This window comes from Lygodium microphyllum, chromosome 28 (genome assembly GCF_053477565.2).
Source record: "Lygodium microphyllum isolate KBCC chromosome 28, Lygodium_microphyllum_v1.1.10, whole genome shotgun sequence".
NCBI lineage: Eukaryota > Viridiplantae > Streptophyta > Polypodiopsida > Schizaeales > Lygodiaceae > Lygodium > Lygodium microphyllum.
This window is the reverse complement of record NC_141162.1, coordinates 117825162-117843109: the sequence shown is the minus strand read 5'-3', so window position 1 is coordinate 117843109 and position 17948 is coordinate 117825162. Positions and strand designations below refer to the sequence as shown.

Sequence of the window (17948 nt, the reverse complement as noted above, 5' to 3'; positions counted from 1 at the left end):
GCCTTTGACAACAATTGATATCTCAAGATCCTAGATCCCATACTCTGAAATAATCAACTTGCATCTCATATGTGCAAGTCACATTAGCTTATTTGATTAACTTTTAATCAAATGCTAAGGAAAGTAATAAAATTTCACATCCTCATGATAGAGACAGTACACAGTGTGAAAGCTTAACAAGAGTGTACTTGCTTGCTTAACTAAAAAGATATATGAGAGTGCAACTAACGTTTAGGTCTACAGTTGACCTTAACCCCAAATCCACCAACTAACTAGAGTTAGGCTTATTTACTCTAGAGCCTAGTATCACTATTTTAATGCCCTAAGACACTAGGTGTACACACCCTATATTGACACTTTAATAAGTGTCCACACCACACCAATTACATAGGGCACTCCCTATAATTGGAAAATTCTAACACCCCCCTTGCAGTGCCAATGTGATGAACCACAAGAAAGATTTCTGAGAGTGCCCAACAAAAGAGAAACAGGCACACAGAGAGAAGCAAAAAGAGAGAGAGAGAGAGAGAGAGAAAGCAAAAGATAAGGGAAGAATACTGCACTGACTGAAAAAGAATGCCAATACAATGATGGACTAATCAGTCCCTACATACAGCCCAAAGCGTTAGTGAGGGCACCAAATCAAGCTGATGACGATGGCAACACCAAGCACAAATAGTCAAAGTGTCAAAGTATGCACTTGCAAAGGGGAAGACTGAAGACTAAATAGTGTGTGTGTATGTGTGTGTCTACCAAGTGGGGGACTAGCTATAAATAGCCATAAATGCCCAAATCTAACCGACCTGCATCTGTGGAGGCCGAAAATGTTAGCCGATCAGCACTAAATACTGGTCATAGAGAAAGAAATGCCAAAAAATTTAGGGGACACCCGATAAAAACCCAGATGATAAAGAAAATGTTTGGTGAGTGTAGGCAAACTGTGGAAAGCAGTCGCTTGCCTAGGAATGCACACAAGAAGCTGATAATTAAAGAAAATGCACCTAAACTACCAGAGCTTCTATGTCTCCACCAGACTTTGACAAGAGCTCACAACCAAGAGATGACACAATGGCATAATTAACATAGGCAAGCTAACACCCCCTCTCAGATCTTGGGAGTGTCTAAAGACCCAAAATCCTCATGTGATGAAGCAGAGAATGTTGAGCTCCTTGGCGTGAGGATCGAGACACGCAGTGCTTGCTAGCAGCAAAGAGAGTGAGACAGAGTGTAGAGTAGTGAGGAGAGTAAATACGACTTGTGGATACAATGACAAGTGTACCTCTTTAGGTTTTTAGATAGATATATATATATGAAAGTACAAGTGTGCTAAGAGTGTGTTCACACTCGAGCACATAGAAAAGGCACAAGGGCCCTTTATTCCCAACAACCTCCCACCTAAAGGCAATGTGCCTTAATAGGAGAAAAGAATCAGCTACGTCTAGGTATGTACAAAGCTGAAATACATATATCTATCCAACTCCCATCATCTGTCAGCAATGAGCAAACCGCTCTGTGGAAGACCCTTCGTGAGAAGATCTGTAGGATTATCATCCGTATGCACTTTGACAAGCTCAATGCTCTTGCTGTCAAGTACATCTCTAATGACATGATACTTCCCCCGTATGTACTTCGTCTTTGCATGAAAGATGGGATTCCGTACTAGCATGATAGCACTCTGACTATCACAGTGGAGAATAGGTAACTCTGTAATGCCAAGCTCTCCCACCAGACGTGAAAGCCATAAAGCCTCCTTGCGTACCTCAGTGGCAGCCACATATTCTACCTCTGTAGTAGACAATGCAACACACTTTTGTAGCCTCGAGATCCAAGAGACTGCTCCTCCTGTGAAGGTAAACACATACCCAGAAGTGGACTTTCTGCAATCCGCATGACCAGCATAGTCTGCATCCGTAAAGCCAACGACAGATACCTTCTGCTTTCCAAAACAAATGCACAAATCCTTTGTGCCTTTGAGGTATCTCATAATACCTTTCACTACTTCCCAATGCTTTTTACCAGGGTTTGCCATGTATCTGCTAACCACTCCCACTGCAAAGGCAATGTCTAGACGTGTAGCAACCATAGCATACATCAAATTGCCAACAGCTGAAGCATATGGTGTCTTGGCCATTTCAGCCTTCTCATCATCAAATGTAGGGCTGTCCTCTACACTGAGTTTCACATATGGAAGCAATGGAACCCCAATTGTTTCCCCCTCCTCCATATTGAAACGCTACAAAACCTTGGAGATATACTCCTGCTGAGATAGATAGAGTAGTCCTTTCGACCTATCTCTGAGTATTCGCATGCCAAGAATTTGATTTGCATCACCAAGATCCTTCATGTCAAGGCTGCCATGAAGACTTTGCTTCAGTGAGTCCAAGGCATGAGTATCCCTGCCAGCAATCAACATGTCATCAATGTACAGAACCAAGACAATCAGGCTGCCATCTGCGGCCTTCTTGGTGTACAAGCAGTGATCCACTTGACTTCTATGAAAACCTTGAGACTGCATAAATGTATCAAACTTATGATACCATTCTCTTGGTGCTTGTTTCGACCCATACAAACTCCTTTTGAGTTTACATGCCATCTTCTCTTTCCCTTTTGCCACAAACCCTTCAGGTTACTGCATATATATGTCTTCATGCAGCAACCAAGTCCAAAATGGTTCTCAATGTAGTCATCTTGACTACAGGAGAGAAGATCTCATCGAAGTCAACTCCATGTTCCTACTTGTACCCCTTTGCAACCAATCTTGATTTGTACTTTGGCGAGAAACCAGAAGTAACCATCTTGTAAACCCATTTACATGGAAAGGTTTTCTGCCCTTTAGGCAACTACACCAAGTCCCAAGTGCCATTTTTCTAAAGAGATTCCATCTCTGACAACATGGCTTTATACCATTTCTTGTTGTCCTGTCTGTCCATTGCTCCCTTGAAGCAAGACGGTTCACCACAGTCTGTCAACATGACATAATCAGCCACATTGTTTGCACCATGAACAAATCTATCAGGTTGTCTAGTAGCCCTAGACGATCTCCTGACCCAATGATCATTGTTTGTTGGCTGTTGAGCATTTTTAGCTTGCTATCTTGGCATTTCAGCCTGCAAATCAGTATTAACAACTCGTTGTCCTAGCTGTTCTTGCACATCTAGTGGCTCATCATTAAGGGCAATAGCTGGCTGAACATTTCCAGCATTATTTTCTACATTTGCAGGTTCATTTTCAGCAGGTATTTGCTGCTATACAGCGGGCACATTTTGCTGTCCAAAAGGTATTTCTTCCCAGAATACAACCCTACGGACCTCCTCAATCTTTTCGTGTTGTTTATGCATGCGACCTTCCCAGAAGATAAAAGCAGTGCTGCATACTACTTTCCTTTTCTCGGGATCCCATAATCTATAACCCATTTCACCCTCGTCACCATATCCTAGAAAAATGCATTTACAAGACTTTGGATCAAGTTTGTTGTGTTTTTCTTTACGAATGTGCACAAATGCTTCACAACCAAACACTTTCAAGTGTGCATACGAAGGTAGCTTGCCCGACCATGCTTCTTGGGGAACTTCCCCCCCCCCCCCCCCCCCCCTCCCAAAGACCTGTTAGGTGACCGATTAATCAAAAGTATGGTTGTGATAAGCCCCAAAAACCATGGGGTAATGCAGCATGAGATAGCATCGTACAAACCTTATCCCGTATGGTCCGATTTATACGCTCTGCAACTCCATTTTGGGATGGATTATGAGGGGCAGTGAGCTCCCTCTTTATCCCTTTGCTGTCACAAAATAGGATAAGTCCATACCTTTCGTGTCGCATCATCAACAAATGTGACAAAATATTTATTTTCCCCTCAAGATAACCTTGGCATCTAACATACATTGAAATGTACTAACTCTAGAGGAGAAGATTTCAGCAAAAGAGACTTCTTATGAGACGTCTGTGCATGTTTACCATAAACACAATGATCACAATGCTCAAAATCAGCATAACGAAAACAAGGCAAGTAACCCAAATGAGAAAGCGCTTTCATTCCAATTTGACTTATGTGTCCCAACCAGCCATGCCACAAAGAAACACTTGGCTGCTCGATCACGGCAACAACATGATCACTCACACTAGATACATAGAGAAGATACAAGGTATTACTTTTACAACTTCTCGCAATCACTCTAGATCCCTTACAGATCTTCCATTTCCCATCACCAAAGGTGATATGAAATCCATCGTCATCTAGCTGCCCTGTGCTAATCAAGCTCTTCTTGAGCTGAGGTACATACCATGCTGAAACTGCAACTACACACTGTCAATACCTGCAATGTCACATGCATAGTTGTTCCCAAGATAGACAACACCATGTCGACCCTCTATATAGTCAGAGAACCACTCACAATGAGGGGTGACATGAAAGGAAGCACCCGAATCTAGAATCCAAGCATGCATGTCATCATCCGTATCTACAAGTAAAGATGTGTACTAAAGTGTGAAGAGACCAGAGTATGTCATTCCCACTGTCACTGCCATGAGTGACTACATTCACCTCTTCAATTTTGACACTGCTCTTCTTAGGCTGACTCTCTTTCTTATCTTCCTTGCTATCATCTGTCTTCTTGCCCTTTTCTTTTTCTTTCTTCTATCTGTAGCAGTCATGTTTAAAGTGACCCTTCTTGCCACAATGATGGCATTCAACATCCTTGCCACGTGATTTACTGCGTCCCCTGCTATCAGATTTGCCTTTCTGCTGTGATCTGCCCCTAGTATGCCAAGCACTGGAAGACTTACTAGATGCATTGTTTTGCCGATTCATTTCTTCCATGAGTAGAGCACTCTTTACATCAGCATACAAAAGAATCGCATTAGAATTGCTCATAGCAATCCTGAATATATCCCAACTCTCTGGCAGAGTGCAAAGCAAGAACGTAACATTAAATTCTTCATCAATCAAGAACTTCAAGGCAACCAACTGGCTGAAAATGGAGTTAAACTCACTCAAGTGAGTAGACACTGCTATACTCTCTTTTATACGCAAATCCATAAGCTTTTTCAGTCAATACTCTTTGCTTGCAACACTCTTCTGTGCATACAGTTCTTCTAGTCAAGTCCAAATAGCATATGCAGAATCCAAACCTTCAACGTTAAACAACAAGGCATCAGAAATTGATAGCTCGATGGTTGAGCGTGCAAGCTCGTTTAACTCATCCCAATCTTCTTGTTCCATATCTGCAAGCTTTGCCCCTTTGGTCTTAATCGGCTTTGCTTGCTTCTTCTGCAATAGGATATTGTAGCACTGTTTTTGCCAGACTGCAAAATTATGTACTCCTTCAAGCTTCTTAATGTGCATGAGATTACTGCTGTCACTGCTGCCAGCTATGATTTTCAACCCAAATGTGACCAAAAATTTCAGCAAATGCAGGCCCAAACTGTCACATAAGTGACCAAGGTACAAATAAATACCAACCAGCAATAAATGACCACGTAGAAGCAGAAATTTCAGATCTGTAAGTAAATAATCAGAAGCACCAAACCATGTGCTACAAAACTCCACAACTAATTACAGCTGTTCCAAGGACAAATACATCACATTACATGAGAAGTCCCAAATTTTAGCTGCAATTTCTGTTGTACATGTACCCACGGGCACAATATTTGACACACACGGTCAAAAGCCCCAAAACTTTTGTGCTCAAAGCATCAACCATACATATGCACTCTCTCTGACCTGCATAGAATAGGCCAATTTTGCCAAAATAGAGCAATTTCAGCAAAACCCCCAAATTTTTCCAAGTGCTCAGTGTCCAAATTGCATGGAATTAAACCCGCATATACATAAAATGACCAAATGGTGCACAAATTTTGCCCAAACAGCAAAAGCCCCACATTGCACAGGGTCCGATGTGCATCAATGTCGGGAAATTGGATAAATTTCAGCCCAATTTTTGCATGTACATGAAAAGCCCCAAATGTCGGAGGCAAAATGTCACTAATTCTTGCAATTTCTGAGACATTGTCTTGTCCTGCATCACAATCCCCAAATCTAGGAAAAGCCCCAAATTTTCGGGCCAAGATTGCACAAATCTGCACTATGTATTATGTGCATGAACCTCAGTTAGAGGGAGGGTTTTCAAAAAAAAGATTTTGAAAGAAAATAATGTTTTGGATGACAGGTCCATTGACCCATTAGGACTGACAATGCCCGTTCGGGCCACAAGGGTCTCGTCAGCTACCGCGTTCGTCGTCAGCGCGTGCCCCTCAGTCGCCACACATCAGCTAGTCGCCCATTGCACAGCAATGCCCCCTCACACACCACCATTGCCTCCAGCCCCGTCACATGCCCTGCTGCCTGCTTCATTCGCCCGTTCACCAATCGTCTGCATCAGCACGCGATTGCCCTGTCCCCTGCGCCTAAAGTAGCTATCGCCTATCCACGGCCTATCACTCGCCGTCCAGCAGTCCATCACTGCTGCACACCCCCATCAATCCTGTCACCCACGCCTGCAACTCGATGACTTAGACTTCGTCAGTCCTGTTGCCCAACCTGCAACTCCGACTCTGCCGACTGACTCATGCACGACTGATGGAGTATTCAACACCTGCGCTCTGATACCAGTTTGTTGAGCTCCCTGGTGCGAGGATCGAGACACGTAGTGCTTGCTAGCAGCAAAGAGAGTAAGAGAGAGTGTAGAGTAGTGAGGAGAGTGAACACGACTTGTGGGTACAATGACGAGTGTACCTCTTTAGATTTTTAGATAGATATATATATATATATGAAAGTACAAGTGTGCTAAGGGTGTGTTCACACCCGAGCACATATAAAAGGCACGAGGGCCCTTTATTCCCAACAAAGAAGCCTAAGGCAAAGGCTTCGTGAATAGATCTGCTACGCCGTCCTTCATGGGACAATAGGCCACCGCCAACTCGGAATCCATGATCCGCTCTCAAACATGGTGGTACTGAACCTCGATGTACTTCGTGTGAGCATGAAACACAGGGTTCTTGGCCACAAGTAGAGCACTCTGGTTGTCCACACGCAACTTCGTAGGTCCTAGCTAAGGAAAGCCAAGTTTTGCCAACAGGTACTAAAGCCAAACCGCCTCCATAGCTATAGAACATAAGGCATGATACTCTACCTCTGTAGAAGAAAGGGCCAAAGTAGGATACTTCTTGCTACTCCATGAGATAACTCTTGAGGCAAGGGAGAATGCATAACCTGTAGTGGACCTCCATGAATCCACATCACCTGCCCAGTCAAAATCACTCCAACCAAAGAGAGTAACCCCCTCTCCATACATGATCCCGTAGGATCGAGTCCCCTATAAATAACAAAGAACACCTAAGGCCATGCTCCAATGCTTTTGAGTGGGAGTCTTCATGAAAGAAGACAACAGAGCCACAACAAAAGAAATATTTGGGCTAAGTGTGAATAAGCTAGATGAGAGAGCCAACAAGACACCTATAACGGGTAGCATCTATAAGGGGAACTCCAACTACCAAAAGCTTGGACTTGGGATCCATAGGGCATGAAATAGGCCGATATTGGCCATACCAAACTCGGAGAGAAGCTCGCAAATGCACCTGTGCTACGAAACAAAAATGCCATAAGCCATCTGATAAATCTCCAAACCAAGAAAGAAGTGAAGGATCCCTAGATCCGTCAAGTCAAACTCCTATCAAAAAATCTCCCGAGTACGATCAACCTCCCGAGTATGACTCCCTGTAATAATGAGATCATCCATATAAAAAAAGAGCAAAACATACCTATCACCCTCAACCTAAAAGTAAAGGTTGGGGTCATGAGCTAATCGATGGAAGCCACTCTAAAGAAAAAAGCAATCGATCCTCTAGCACCAAGCTCTGGGAGCTTGCTTAAGGCCTTCTGCAATCTGTAGACATGGTCTACCATCGGCAAGATACTTGGTCTTATAGACCCACTTCACACCTATCACCTTCCGTTTCAAGGGACATAGAACCAACTCCCAAGTTTGATTACGCTCAATGGAATCAAGCTCCTCCTGCATGGCCTAACACCAAATATCCTATGCAAGAGCCTCCTCAATTGTAGTAGGCTCACTATCATGAAGAATCTCTGACATAAGAGCATAGTTCACACAAAGTGCACTATTCTATTGGGCCTATAAGCGAGCTGATCTGCGTGGACCTGTAGGAGAAGCAAGAAAGTGAAAAACACCGAAATCTTGCATGAGCTGTTAGTACCAACGGGGAATTTGAATAGGCTGATCTTGTTCTGTGAGGGAGACTATCTAGCCTCCAGTACCTACAATGCACCTATTTGAAGTAGGGAATCCCCCTCACCAAGGGAAGGTAAATCCTCCTCATCTGAAGAAGGCTCCCCCTCTGACAGCTAAGCATCCTTATAAGACTCCAGAGAGGAGATAGAAGGGGTGGAGATATGCAACAAAGTGGAAGAAGTAGTCGCATCCATCAAAGGTGGTAGTAGGGAAGCTGAAATAGAGGATGGAGAAGGAGGAGGGGGAGGGGGAGGAGCCGAAGATGAAGAAGGGGTGTAAAGAGGCAATCTAGAAGGGAGAAGCAGAACAAGGGGTGGGGAGGGTCAGTTGATAACGAAAAATCACCTGTAATAGAACCATCAATAGGATCCTCAGAGGCCAAAGCCTCATTGAAGATCACATCCCTGCTCACCTCAAGCTTCTGTGTCGTCGAATTGTGGAGTCGATAGCCCTTTGTGGTAGTGTTGTAGCCCACAAAGATAAGCTTCCTTGACTTTGATTCAAGCTTCATCTTCCTCCTCTTCTTGTCCACATGGACAAATGCATCACATCCAAAGATGCGAAAATGAGACACGGAAGGCTTGCGACCAAAGAAAGCCTCGTAAGGAGTCATGTTCTACAATACAAAAGTTGGGAGGCAGCTGCAGATGTGAACCACATTAGCCACCACCTCATCCCAAAGGGTATGAGAAAGACCCTAATGCTCTAATATCAATCGGACCATCTCTAGCATGGTCCAATTCACACACTCCACCACACCATTCTCCGAAGGTGTATCCAGATGGATATACTCCATCCGAATGATGTGATCCTTGCAAAACTGAGAAAAGAGGTTAGAAGTAAACTTGCCACCATGATCTACTTGTATGCCACGAACTTTGGAAGTAGTTTGAGTCTCCACAAACACCTTCCACTCGCAGAAACAGGAGTACACCTCGCTTTTGTACCCCAGAAAATAAGGCCACGCATAACGACTGAAGTCGTCTATAATCAACATCAAATACTTGGCCTTCCCAAGGGAAGCCGTGTCCATAGGTCCACAAAGATTGGTGTGAACCAACTCAAGCAAGGTACAAGCCCTCCTAGTGGCGACCTGAGGATGTGATTGCCTATGCTACTTACCCCTCAAACAGCTAGGGCACAAAGTGTGAATAGGAGGGAGATCATGAAGTCCCTCCACCATCTTCTTCCAAGAAGCCTGTCCAATCGCATCAAGGTAAAGATAACCATAACAAGCATATCAAAGCAGCCCAAGATCGTGGAAAGACCTCGCGGCTAAGGCTGTGAGCGTGTAAAGCCCACCCTCCTGGGAGCCTGTCCAAAGAACGGTACATGTAGAAGCATCCTCCACTGTCACTGCATCCTGTGTAAAGATCACACAGGTACCAATCCGTGTAAGACCATGAACAGACAATAGTGTGTGATGCGTTTTCAACAGCATTAAACGCAAAATCAGTCCTGGAGGTGTCATAACTACATGTCAAAAATGCATAGTCCTCCTCAACGAAGTTGGAGGTAGCATCACCATCCAAAGACTAAGTGGCGGATGTCTCCTGGACAACCAAACCAAAGTCTTTTCTCCTTGGCCAATCTTTATGTACATTCTTCAATGTAATGGCCGAGCTTTTTACGGTCTTTTTACAGTAATGGCATTTTCCTTTCTTTTTCCCTTTATTTGCATCATGGGCAGTCTTGCCAAATGGCTATCCCACATCAGCGCTTGTCTGATTTTTCATTGGCTGCTTTGCTTTGCCTTTCCCTTTGTATTTGAAGCGCATGGCTACATCACCTAACCACATAGCAACATTCTTCGAAGTCTCATCCTCCTACAACAAGAGACCGGTCAACTCCACGAATGTGAGGAGCTGTTGCACCCCCCTCAAAGACAAATTCAACGAAGTGTGAAATCCAAGCATAAGACTCTGAAAGTAAGTTCAAGTTGATGTTGATCATCTCATCATCGGTCAACGCCTCTTCAATGTTTAGACTTCTCTCTCAAATCCTAAATGTAAGTTAGGTGATCTACGATAGCATCACCCTCATCCATGTGTGCACTAGCCAACTCTCTTCTCAAGTAGGAGATTTTGGCCTCATTGCACATTGCAAACATCTACTTCAGGATATCCCAAGCTACCTTTAAGGTCTTACATGACTAGATATGAGGTATAGTTGACCTCTTAACTCAAAGAGTTTTGCATTGCATAATCATCATCATCTTTGTAAAAGGGTGCTTGGATAAGTGAACAATTTTCCATGAGGGACACTATCCAAGTGACGCCTTGCTACATGCACATTCTCATCATGTAGCATTCATCTATGCATCTCATTGTGTAGATTACCCCTAAGTGGATCCTAAGCTATTTCCACCGATATCTCTCTTACCACCATATCTTTAAACCACTTCACCGTTTTCTTAATTCATCTCACCAACACCCTAAACGGGTCATTGAGATAGCCTTCTATTTTGTGATGTTGGATCTAAACCATCCCTTTATTTTTCCCTGTAGTAGGCATAGTTACTCAATCAAAAAAAGAAGTTCAAAGTGATTCCATCGCCTTTGCAAGTCCTAGTGGGCCATTGGCCAACCGACAAGCACCCTTTGTTTGATACCTTGGCCTCTCTAGGGTGACCCTTTGGGCTTCTGAGGTAAGATAGCCATCACCTCTATAGTCTTGGTAGGTCCTTTGGTAGCCCATGTGCACCCTTGGCTTGATGCCTTAGCTACTTTAGGGTGGGACACTTCATGGTATTATGGGCTGAGCTATGCTTGCAGTTCCTTTTTTGTTCTAGTTTTGGGCTTGAAAGGGGGTGTTGAGCTTAAAAATATATATTATGCATTAAATCCTCATTAGCTCATTAAAACAGCCCAAAACCCAAATAGTACCAAAGTTTTTGTATCCCATAAGCAAATGCCCAAACTTTGGAAGGATCCACATCTATAAATAGAGGCTGCCCACACTACTCAGTTCATCCCTTGTCATGCAAATTTCAGCCATTAGCTCCTCTTCCAGTGGTTGTCCAGCCTTCGCAATTGTTGCCACACATCAAGTGACCTGTTTCTAGATGCTAGCAACCACCTGGCACCTCAACCAAGCTATGTTTGTTGCTCCTCTACTAAGATCATCAGCTATCCTACAAGCCGCCTTGCATCAGCACACTCTCCTTATGCTCTCACCCAGTTTCCTACAGCCTCCGCCCAGCTATCAACTACCATCACATTCAAGTAGTTATACTGCTGCACTTACCAAATTCAGACCTAGAGACTGCTATGTTTTGATTTCCAGCCTACTATGGTTCCACTTTCAGCATCATCTTTGTAACATCCCCCGTGCCCCCGTGCCTTCCCCATGCAAACCACCCCCCCTTTAAATTTTTAAATTTTTTTCAAATTTTTTTTCTCTCACTCTCTCTCCCCTTGCCGACTGCATGGCGGGGAGAGAGAGAGAGAGAGAGAGAGAGAGAGAGAGAGAGAGTAAGAGGTAGAGAAGGGGAGCATGCAGCCCCCTAGATGGAGGGTGGCGCCGTCTCCCCACCCATACCACCTCCCTCCCTCCCCCATTATAAAGGAGGACAGCACGCCCCCCCTCGGGGTTAGCAAGTAGTGGCCCCTCCCCTACGTCGTCACCACCGCCACCATCATCATCATCTTACCCCCCCCACTTCATCGTCGCCGTCATCACCATCATCCCCCCCCCCCCCCCCCGGCCATCGTTTCGTCAAAAAAAGGAGAGAAGAAATCGTCTGATTTTTTTTCTGTCAGAGAAGAGAAAGGAGTTTGGAAGCTTCCAAGAGGCTTCCAAAGCATCTCCTTTAGGAGGTGTTTCACCCGCAAGACCCGACTTAATTTTTCCTTAATCCGTAACCACATCGATTCAAGTCCAAAGGCCGTGAGGATTGGTGGGAAGCTGCTAGACAATTTGTAGGAAATTCTTGCGCATCTAATAGCTATCCCCGCACATGAAGGCCACTAGATTTCCACAAAAGATGGCACCCAAGAGGCACGCAACGCAACTAGCAACTCTGCAAGTGTTTCTACCCAAGGCGGAGGAGTGGTTGCTAACGGGGTTTCGATTGTCAAGAATCAGGTCCATGATCCCGCACTCATTGTTAATGAACTCAATATGTTAAATGATTACATAACCTCGTATATACAAAGTTCATGAAATACGTATCGAATAAATTCATAGGGAATTTTTGCATTAGACACTCTCATAAAAATTGTTTCATTGCATTGTTTAAGAAGGTTCTCTTGAATTTAATAAAAAAGTCTAGCGCATGAGTTGCATGAATATTTGCAAACGGGGTGATTTCATGGAAGTCAGCTGCACTAATGGAATGACTCAGTATTACCTTCGTGCCCCAAATATATTAATTATGCTCCATCGTGTATTGAATTGGAAATGGCATATCCTAGGGTATTCTCTTGAGATTGATAGTGAAATGCATAAAGTATCACAATCATATGAGATACAGGCAAGGAAAACTTCTACATGCATGGGAAAGATTCTCGCATAAACAAGCAACATGTTAAGTCGCATGCATTGAAAGGACCTTCGCATGTGTCGTACAAAACTATTGCTTGTGACTAGTATTTATCATGGGTTTCTTTCATACCTTAATTGCATGATCATGAAAAGATAAGTGCATGGAAGGGTAGATATATCTTAAGAGTCTTTCTCTCAAATTGATTAGCGAAATCAAGTGATATGGTTGTCGCATCCATACTAGATGCATACGAAGGAACTATTGCATGCATGGGTAATATCAAGATTGCACGCATAGAAAGATTGCATGAAATTAATGTACATTAGAATGCTTTAATTCATACTTTGTACATTGGCCTTGAAATCGTTGATTAAAGTCAATACTTGTTTTAATCAACGTAGTTAGACAAGCTCAAAGAAAGGGTTAGAAAGGAGCAAACATTAGTGCATGTGAGTACTATTGAAAAAGGGGGTTAAGATCAGGTATTCTTGTATCATCAAAAGTATCCTTGGTCAATTAGAAATCGAAGGAAAGATCACATAGATACTTCAAGGAATCTAGGAGATAACCAGCAAGTTGACCAACCAAGGACAATGGGGTTGTCCATGACCTATTTTTACCAAGAGACCTAAGGTAAGGATAATTAGGGTCGGCACGGTACAAACCCTAACCCGAAGATAAAGGGGAAACAAGCAACCTAGCTTGCCACGCCCTTGGGATCTCGCCAAGTCGTGAACGATCTAGGATCGGATACTGGGAGTATCCGGGAAAAAGGAATCACACCTTAGCAGTTGGTTGTACAAACGACCTCCGAAATGATTGTGATTGTACAATTAGGTACATTGTTTGAATTTCTTTGCTCAAGGGACTAACTCAACACAAAACACTTAATGCTTCAGGTTAAAAGCATGGAGAGAGAGACAGGTTCAGTTACCTCCGACTGTCTGCCTGGCCCTATCCAAGGGGGTTGTTAGCCGCACCGGGTATATGGACCTAACCCGCCACAAGAGGTCTCTCCATGGGTGCTGCTTGGAGCGGGAGGACGCTTGGGTGCCAGGGGAGACTCTAGGTATAAATTCCTTGCCTCTGGATCCCGCACAAAAGGCCGACGTGACTCTAGATGGGATCTCAAGGCCCGTGTACTAGTCTACGGGCGGAACTTGGAGCAGCAATCCTGTAGATTGCTGGGATAGCCTTCGGGCATAATATTTGATGTATTCCGGGACTATGATAAATAAAGATCGGATATTTGAAAAAGGAACTTGCTTGACATTGTTTTTGTGTCAGTGCCTAAGTTACGTGAAGGGACCTATGACTAAATTGATTAATTAAGGAAGCTACCTTTGCATGTCAAACATAATGTGGTAGGTAATTAGATAACTAAGCAAACCGAGAAAAGTGCGGTGGACGTGACTTGGATCCGCCCTACGGAAATGTGGTCCCAGTTAGCTGTGAACTTTTCTCAAAAGACGTGAAAACGATACTGTGAAGACCTAGCATTAGTAGAGTTAGAATCCCGATTTATGCTATTTTAGGGGAAAGGAATGGGACTATGCCTTATGACAGAGAGGTTGGGCTTCGCATCCCTCTCGTTTTCCATTTTCCATGAACCAAGTGCAGCATGAATCCGCTTCAACTCTGTTGTTCCTACGCAAAGTGGTCAATTTGAAGCTCGACGCTAGCTACTTCCTAGAGACTTTACTGATAGGAAAGGAACCCTGACTTCAGGTCGATCCTAAGTGGGAACGGTCGGACACTTCCGCTCGGGGCAAACTCGAGAAGACCTAAATCGCAAACCATGTGACATTCCTTGCGAGTGCTAAGCGGCACTTTCTAGACTCTCTTCCCAATGGGCTACTAAGACGTGTCCCACAAGCGGATGAGCGGACACGTTACAATCTTAGCTCCAATGGTGGTTATAAACCTCCAGATCCATCACCAACTACTCCCATTGCTCTACCTTTGAGCATCTGTACACTCTCTCATTCATTTGCAGCATTCATTCACTCACTTTAGAGTTCTCTTTCTTCTATGTTTGTTTTTTGTGTTTTTGGGTTTATTATGTTTTTGACTGAGATATTGTGTCTTAGCCATGTTTGTACAATCTCTGTTTTGTCCACACAAACCCTAGCATCACTTCACAAAGCGTTCATTCACATTTTTTAACATTCTACCAGCCGACCATGCCACCAAAGAACATGGTTGTACATTAGTCACCACAATCAATCAGTAAGCATGATCACCATGGATAAATAGGACACCGTCTCATTTGGATAGCATGGAGATGGGGCCATCAAAGCCACTGGAAAGCACCCACCAACAAAACTCAATGAAGCATGCCAAAAACCACCCTCCTTTGAAGAAGACTCTAGAAGCACCAAAGATGCAGAGGAAACCCGTGAAGCTTGGAATGTGGTTAACGTACAAGATGATGAACCTATAGCTATTAACCAAAAACCGAGTATCATTCAAGCTCCAAAAAAAGCCTCACAAGATCAAGGTTATGCCATGATGAAGAAATCTCAAGCCACTCAAATGAAAAAGTCTAAATAAAAACCCGTGATATGCAAGATGATAACGAACAAAGAGAGTAGGAGATACTTGGGCTACTCATGGTCAACCAGCCCAAACAATCAAGAGTTCCAAAATCCACAACACAATTCACACATATGGTGATAGAAAAACACAAAGATGGGAGCAAAAGCAAAGTGAGTCCAGAGAGGAATCGCAACCACCAAAAAAGTAGACCCTCTTGATAGTTGAAAACGCAAAACGGAATACATAAGTGCGATCAAAACCTCCATCTTGTTGATCTTGTCCTTCATGGTTAAGTGAGTGAAATTGAAAGTTGAAGAATTCACATCTCAAGGGTCGTGCATGGAGAAGCAAATCATCTAGACAGCTACTATAGAGCAAATCCTACTAGTGTAAACAAGTACAAAGACATGAGAACTCATAACGAGGAATGACAAAGATCTAGAATTAAGCCGGTCCCAAAGAGTTACCTGATTGATTGCGAATCCTATGTGGAGATCAACGGTAGAGTGGGGAATGGATAAGGTAACAAACTCTCATAAGTCAAAGGTGTCTAGGATGCACTCCACCTTACATGGCCACAAGGCATCCTTTATTTTTTACTCTTGCACTCTCTTTAGAATTTCTCTCATCCTTAGAACTATACCAAAAGCATCTCAATATGAAGCACTGATGGTAGGTCAGCAAATATTCCTCTAGTATTTACATGCTACGCTTGTATTTCAATTAAGGACTAAATTGGAGGGATCTACCGGTTCTAACTAGGCTAGAGACATGGATCTTCGAACCTCCCACAACGGTTCCAATCAATTTGTGTGGTGCCTATGATGCTCACTCCAAGCTCACTCCAATAGGATGGAATAGATTAAGAGATAAAATGGAAATCAGGTCCGACTCTCTTGGACTACCATCAAGTCCAAAATTTCTGCCCTTGGAGTTAGGCATTGCTGCTGCTATCTTGGCATCACCCCCTTGCTGCTGGACAATTGTCTGCTGCTGATCACTGCTGTTCCTGGCCGCAAAACATGGGTTGCACCAGCCCTGCTGCCGCTGATGATGCCTTGCCGCTGTCTAGACCTAACCGTGCTGCTATTTCTGCCCCTCGATCTGCCATGATTGAAGACACTGCTGCAGATTGCTGCTCAAGAAGTCACACTCCTATTGCTGTCATCCAAAACAGCCTGCCACATCATTATTGCAACCAGACACAGCTGCATTTTGGCTGTCCTCTGTTGCCATGCATCTTATCAGTTCATCCTTCAACGATTACTTGACAATCTGTCATTTAATTTGGTTGCTTACTCACATTCGCTACCCATGAGAGTGCATCACACTCTCCTACTGTTCATGGCAGCTTCATTGACTCCATCAGCTCCCCTTCAAACTGCTCCTAGAGATGCAAAGGCCTATTATGGTCTCTCTCCGTCTTTGTGCCAAGCCTAGTCTCTGGCTACATCATAGTTGCCCATTCACTCCCTGAGCACTTTTGTGCTTCATTCCATTTGGATTTATCCCTTCGTTTTCTGAGCATACATTCGGTTTATTGGTCTTCGGTCAGTAGAGAACAGCATCAGTCACCTAAAACTTCTGCAAATCTGCATTATTTCAGACCTGAGCAAGCTGCCAGGTCTGCATTTCAGCTTCAGAGGATGGTAGTGGCCAGGTAAGCAACTAACAGGAAACTAGCCTATGATCATCCAACCATGGACGGTTCAAAATATATTTTTATCATTTTTCTAAGAAATTAGAATTCTACAAAACAATCAACTTAGAGTAAAAGTGACAGAGTACACATTAAAGCCCTGTTAATGGCCAAAACCAAAATAATGCTCTTGATGCCGGAAGAGAAGGAAGATTTAAAAAAATTATGAGATCAAACTACTTTACTGAGGCCTATAATTGGCGCTCTCTCTCTCTCTCTCTCTCTCTCTCTCTCTCTCTCTCTCTCTCTCTCTCTCTCTCTCTCCAAACGTGCTACCCCAGAGAGAATGTCACAAGTCAGTCTAAATCCGCCATTAGCCTATAGTGACTGTGTAGATCATCATTTTCACGCAAATTGCAGCAACAGAGGACAATTTGGCGTTTTATGGGAACCCTTCTTTCCTTTTGCTCGGCCATGATCCCGATACTTCGTTATGCTCACAATGGTGCGGTTTGTAACAAAGGAGATGAGCAAACGATGCGGGAGGAGGCAGGGGAACAAGACCTGGATCATCACAGGGGTCTCCGTGGCCAAGACACGCCGTGCGAGCCGAGAAGCGCCCGCCATGGAAATGTGCCTGAATGGCGTTGTTGCAATACTTCCCGGATCAAGAGACAAAAGAGAGAGAGAGAGGTTGGTCGGGGCGCGGGGGGGGGGGGGGGGGGGGGGGGGGGGGGGGGGGGTGGGGGCGGGGGGGGCCAAGGCACAGAGGGAAAGAGAAAGAGAGAGAGAAGAGGTTGGGGGTAAGGGTCAATAGGCTTCTTCTTTTCCCGTGAAGTACAGGACGAATGAAGAAAAAGCCGAAGAAGAAGAAGAAGAAGAAGGGAGGAATGATATAATGTGAAGCAGGGAGATGTCCTGCACCTAAAATGAACAACCCGAAAAGGACATGGCAGGAGGAGGAGGAGGAGAAGGAATCTCTCTGTGTTCGCTCCAGGCGACCCAAGATCCGGTCAGCGCTGATGCAAGCCGTGTAGTG

General features: G+C 44.1%; 1 protein-coding gene across 2 annotated transcripts in view; it reads right to left on the bottom strand.

Moving 5' to 3' along the window:
• Positions 1-17632, bottom strand: part of LOC148011904 (Pyridoxal phosphate (PLP)-dependent transferases superfamily protein) — a 124136-nt gene extending 106504 nt beyond the window's left edge. For both annotated transcript variants that reach the window (XM_087669849.1, XM_087669848.1), the window contains exon 1: positions 17474-17632. In XM_087669849.1, coding sequence (XP_087525975.1) covers positions 17474-17536 — 63 coding nt within the window. In that variant the 5' untranslated portion in view covers positions 17537-17632. The remainder of the gene's footprint in view (positions 1-17473) is intronic.
• Positions 17633-17948: the final 316 nt, after the last annotated feature.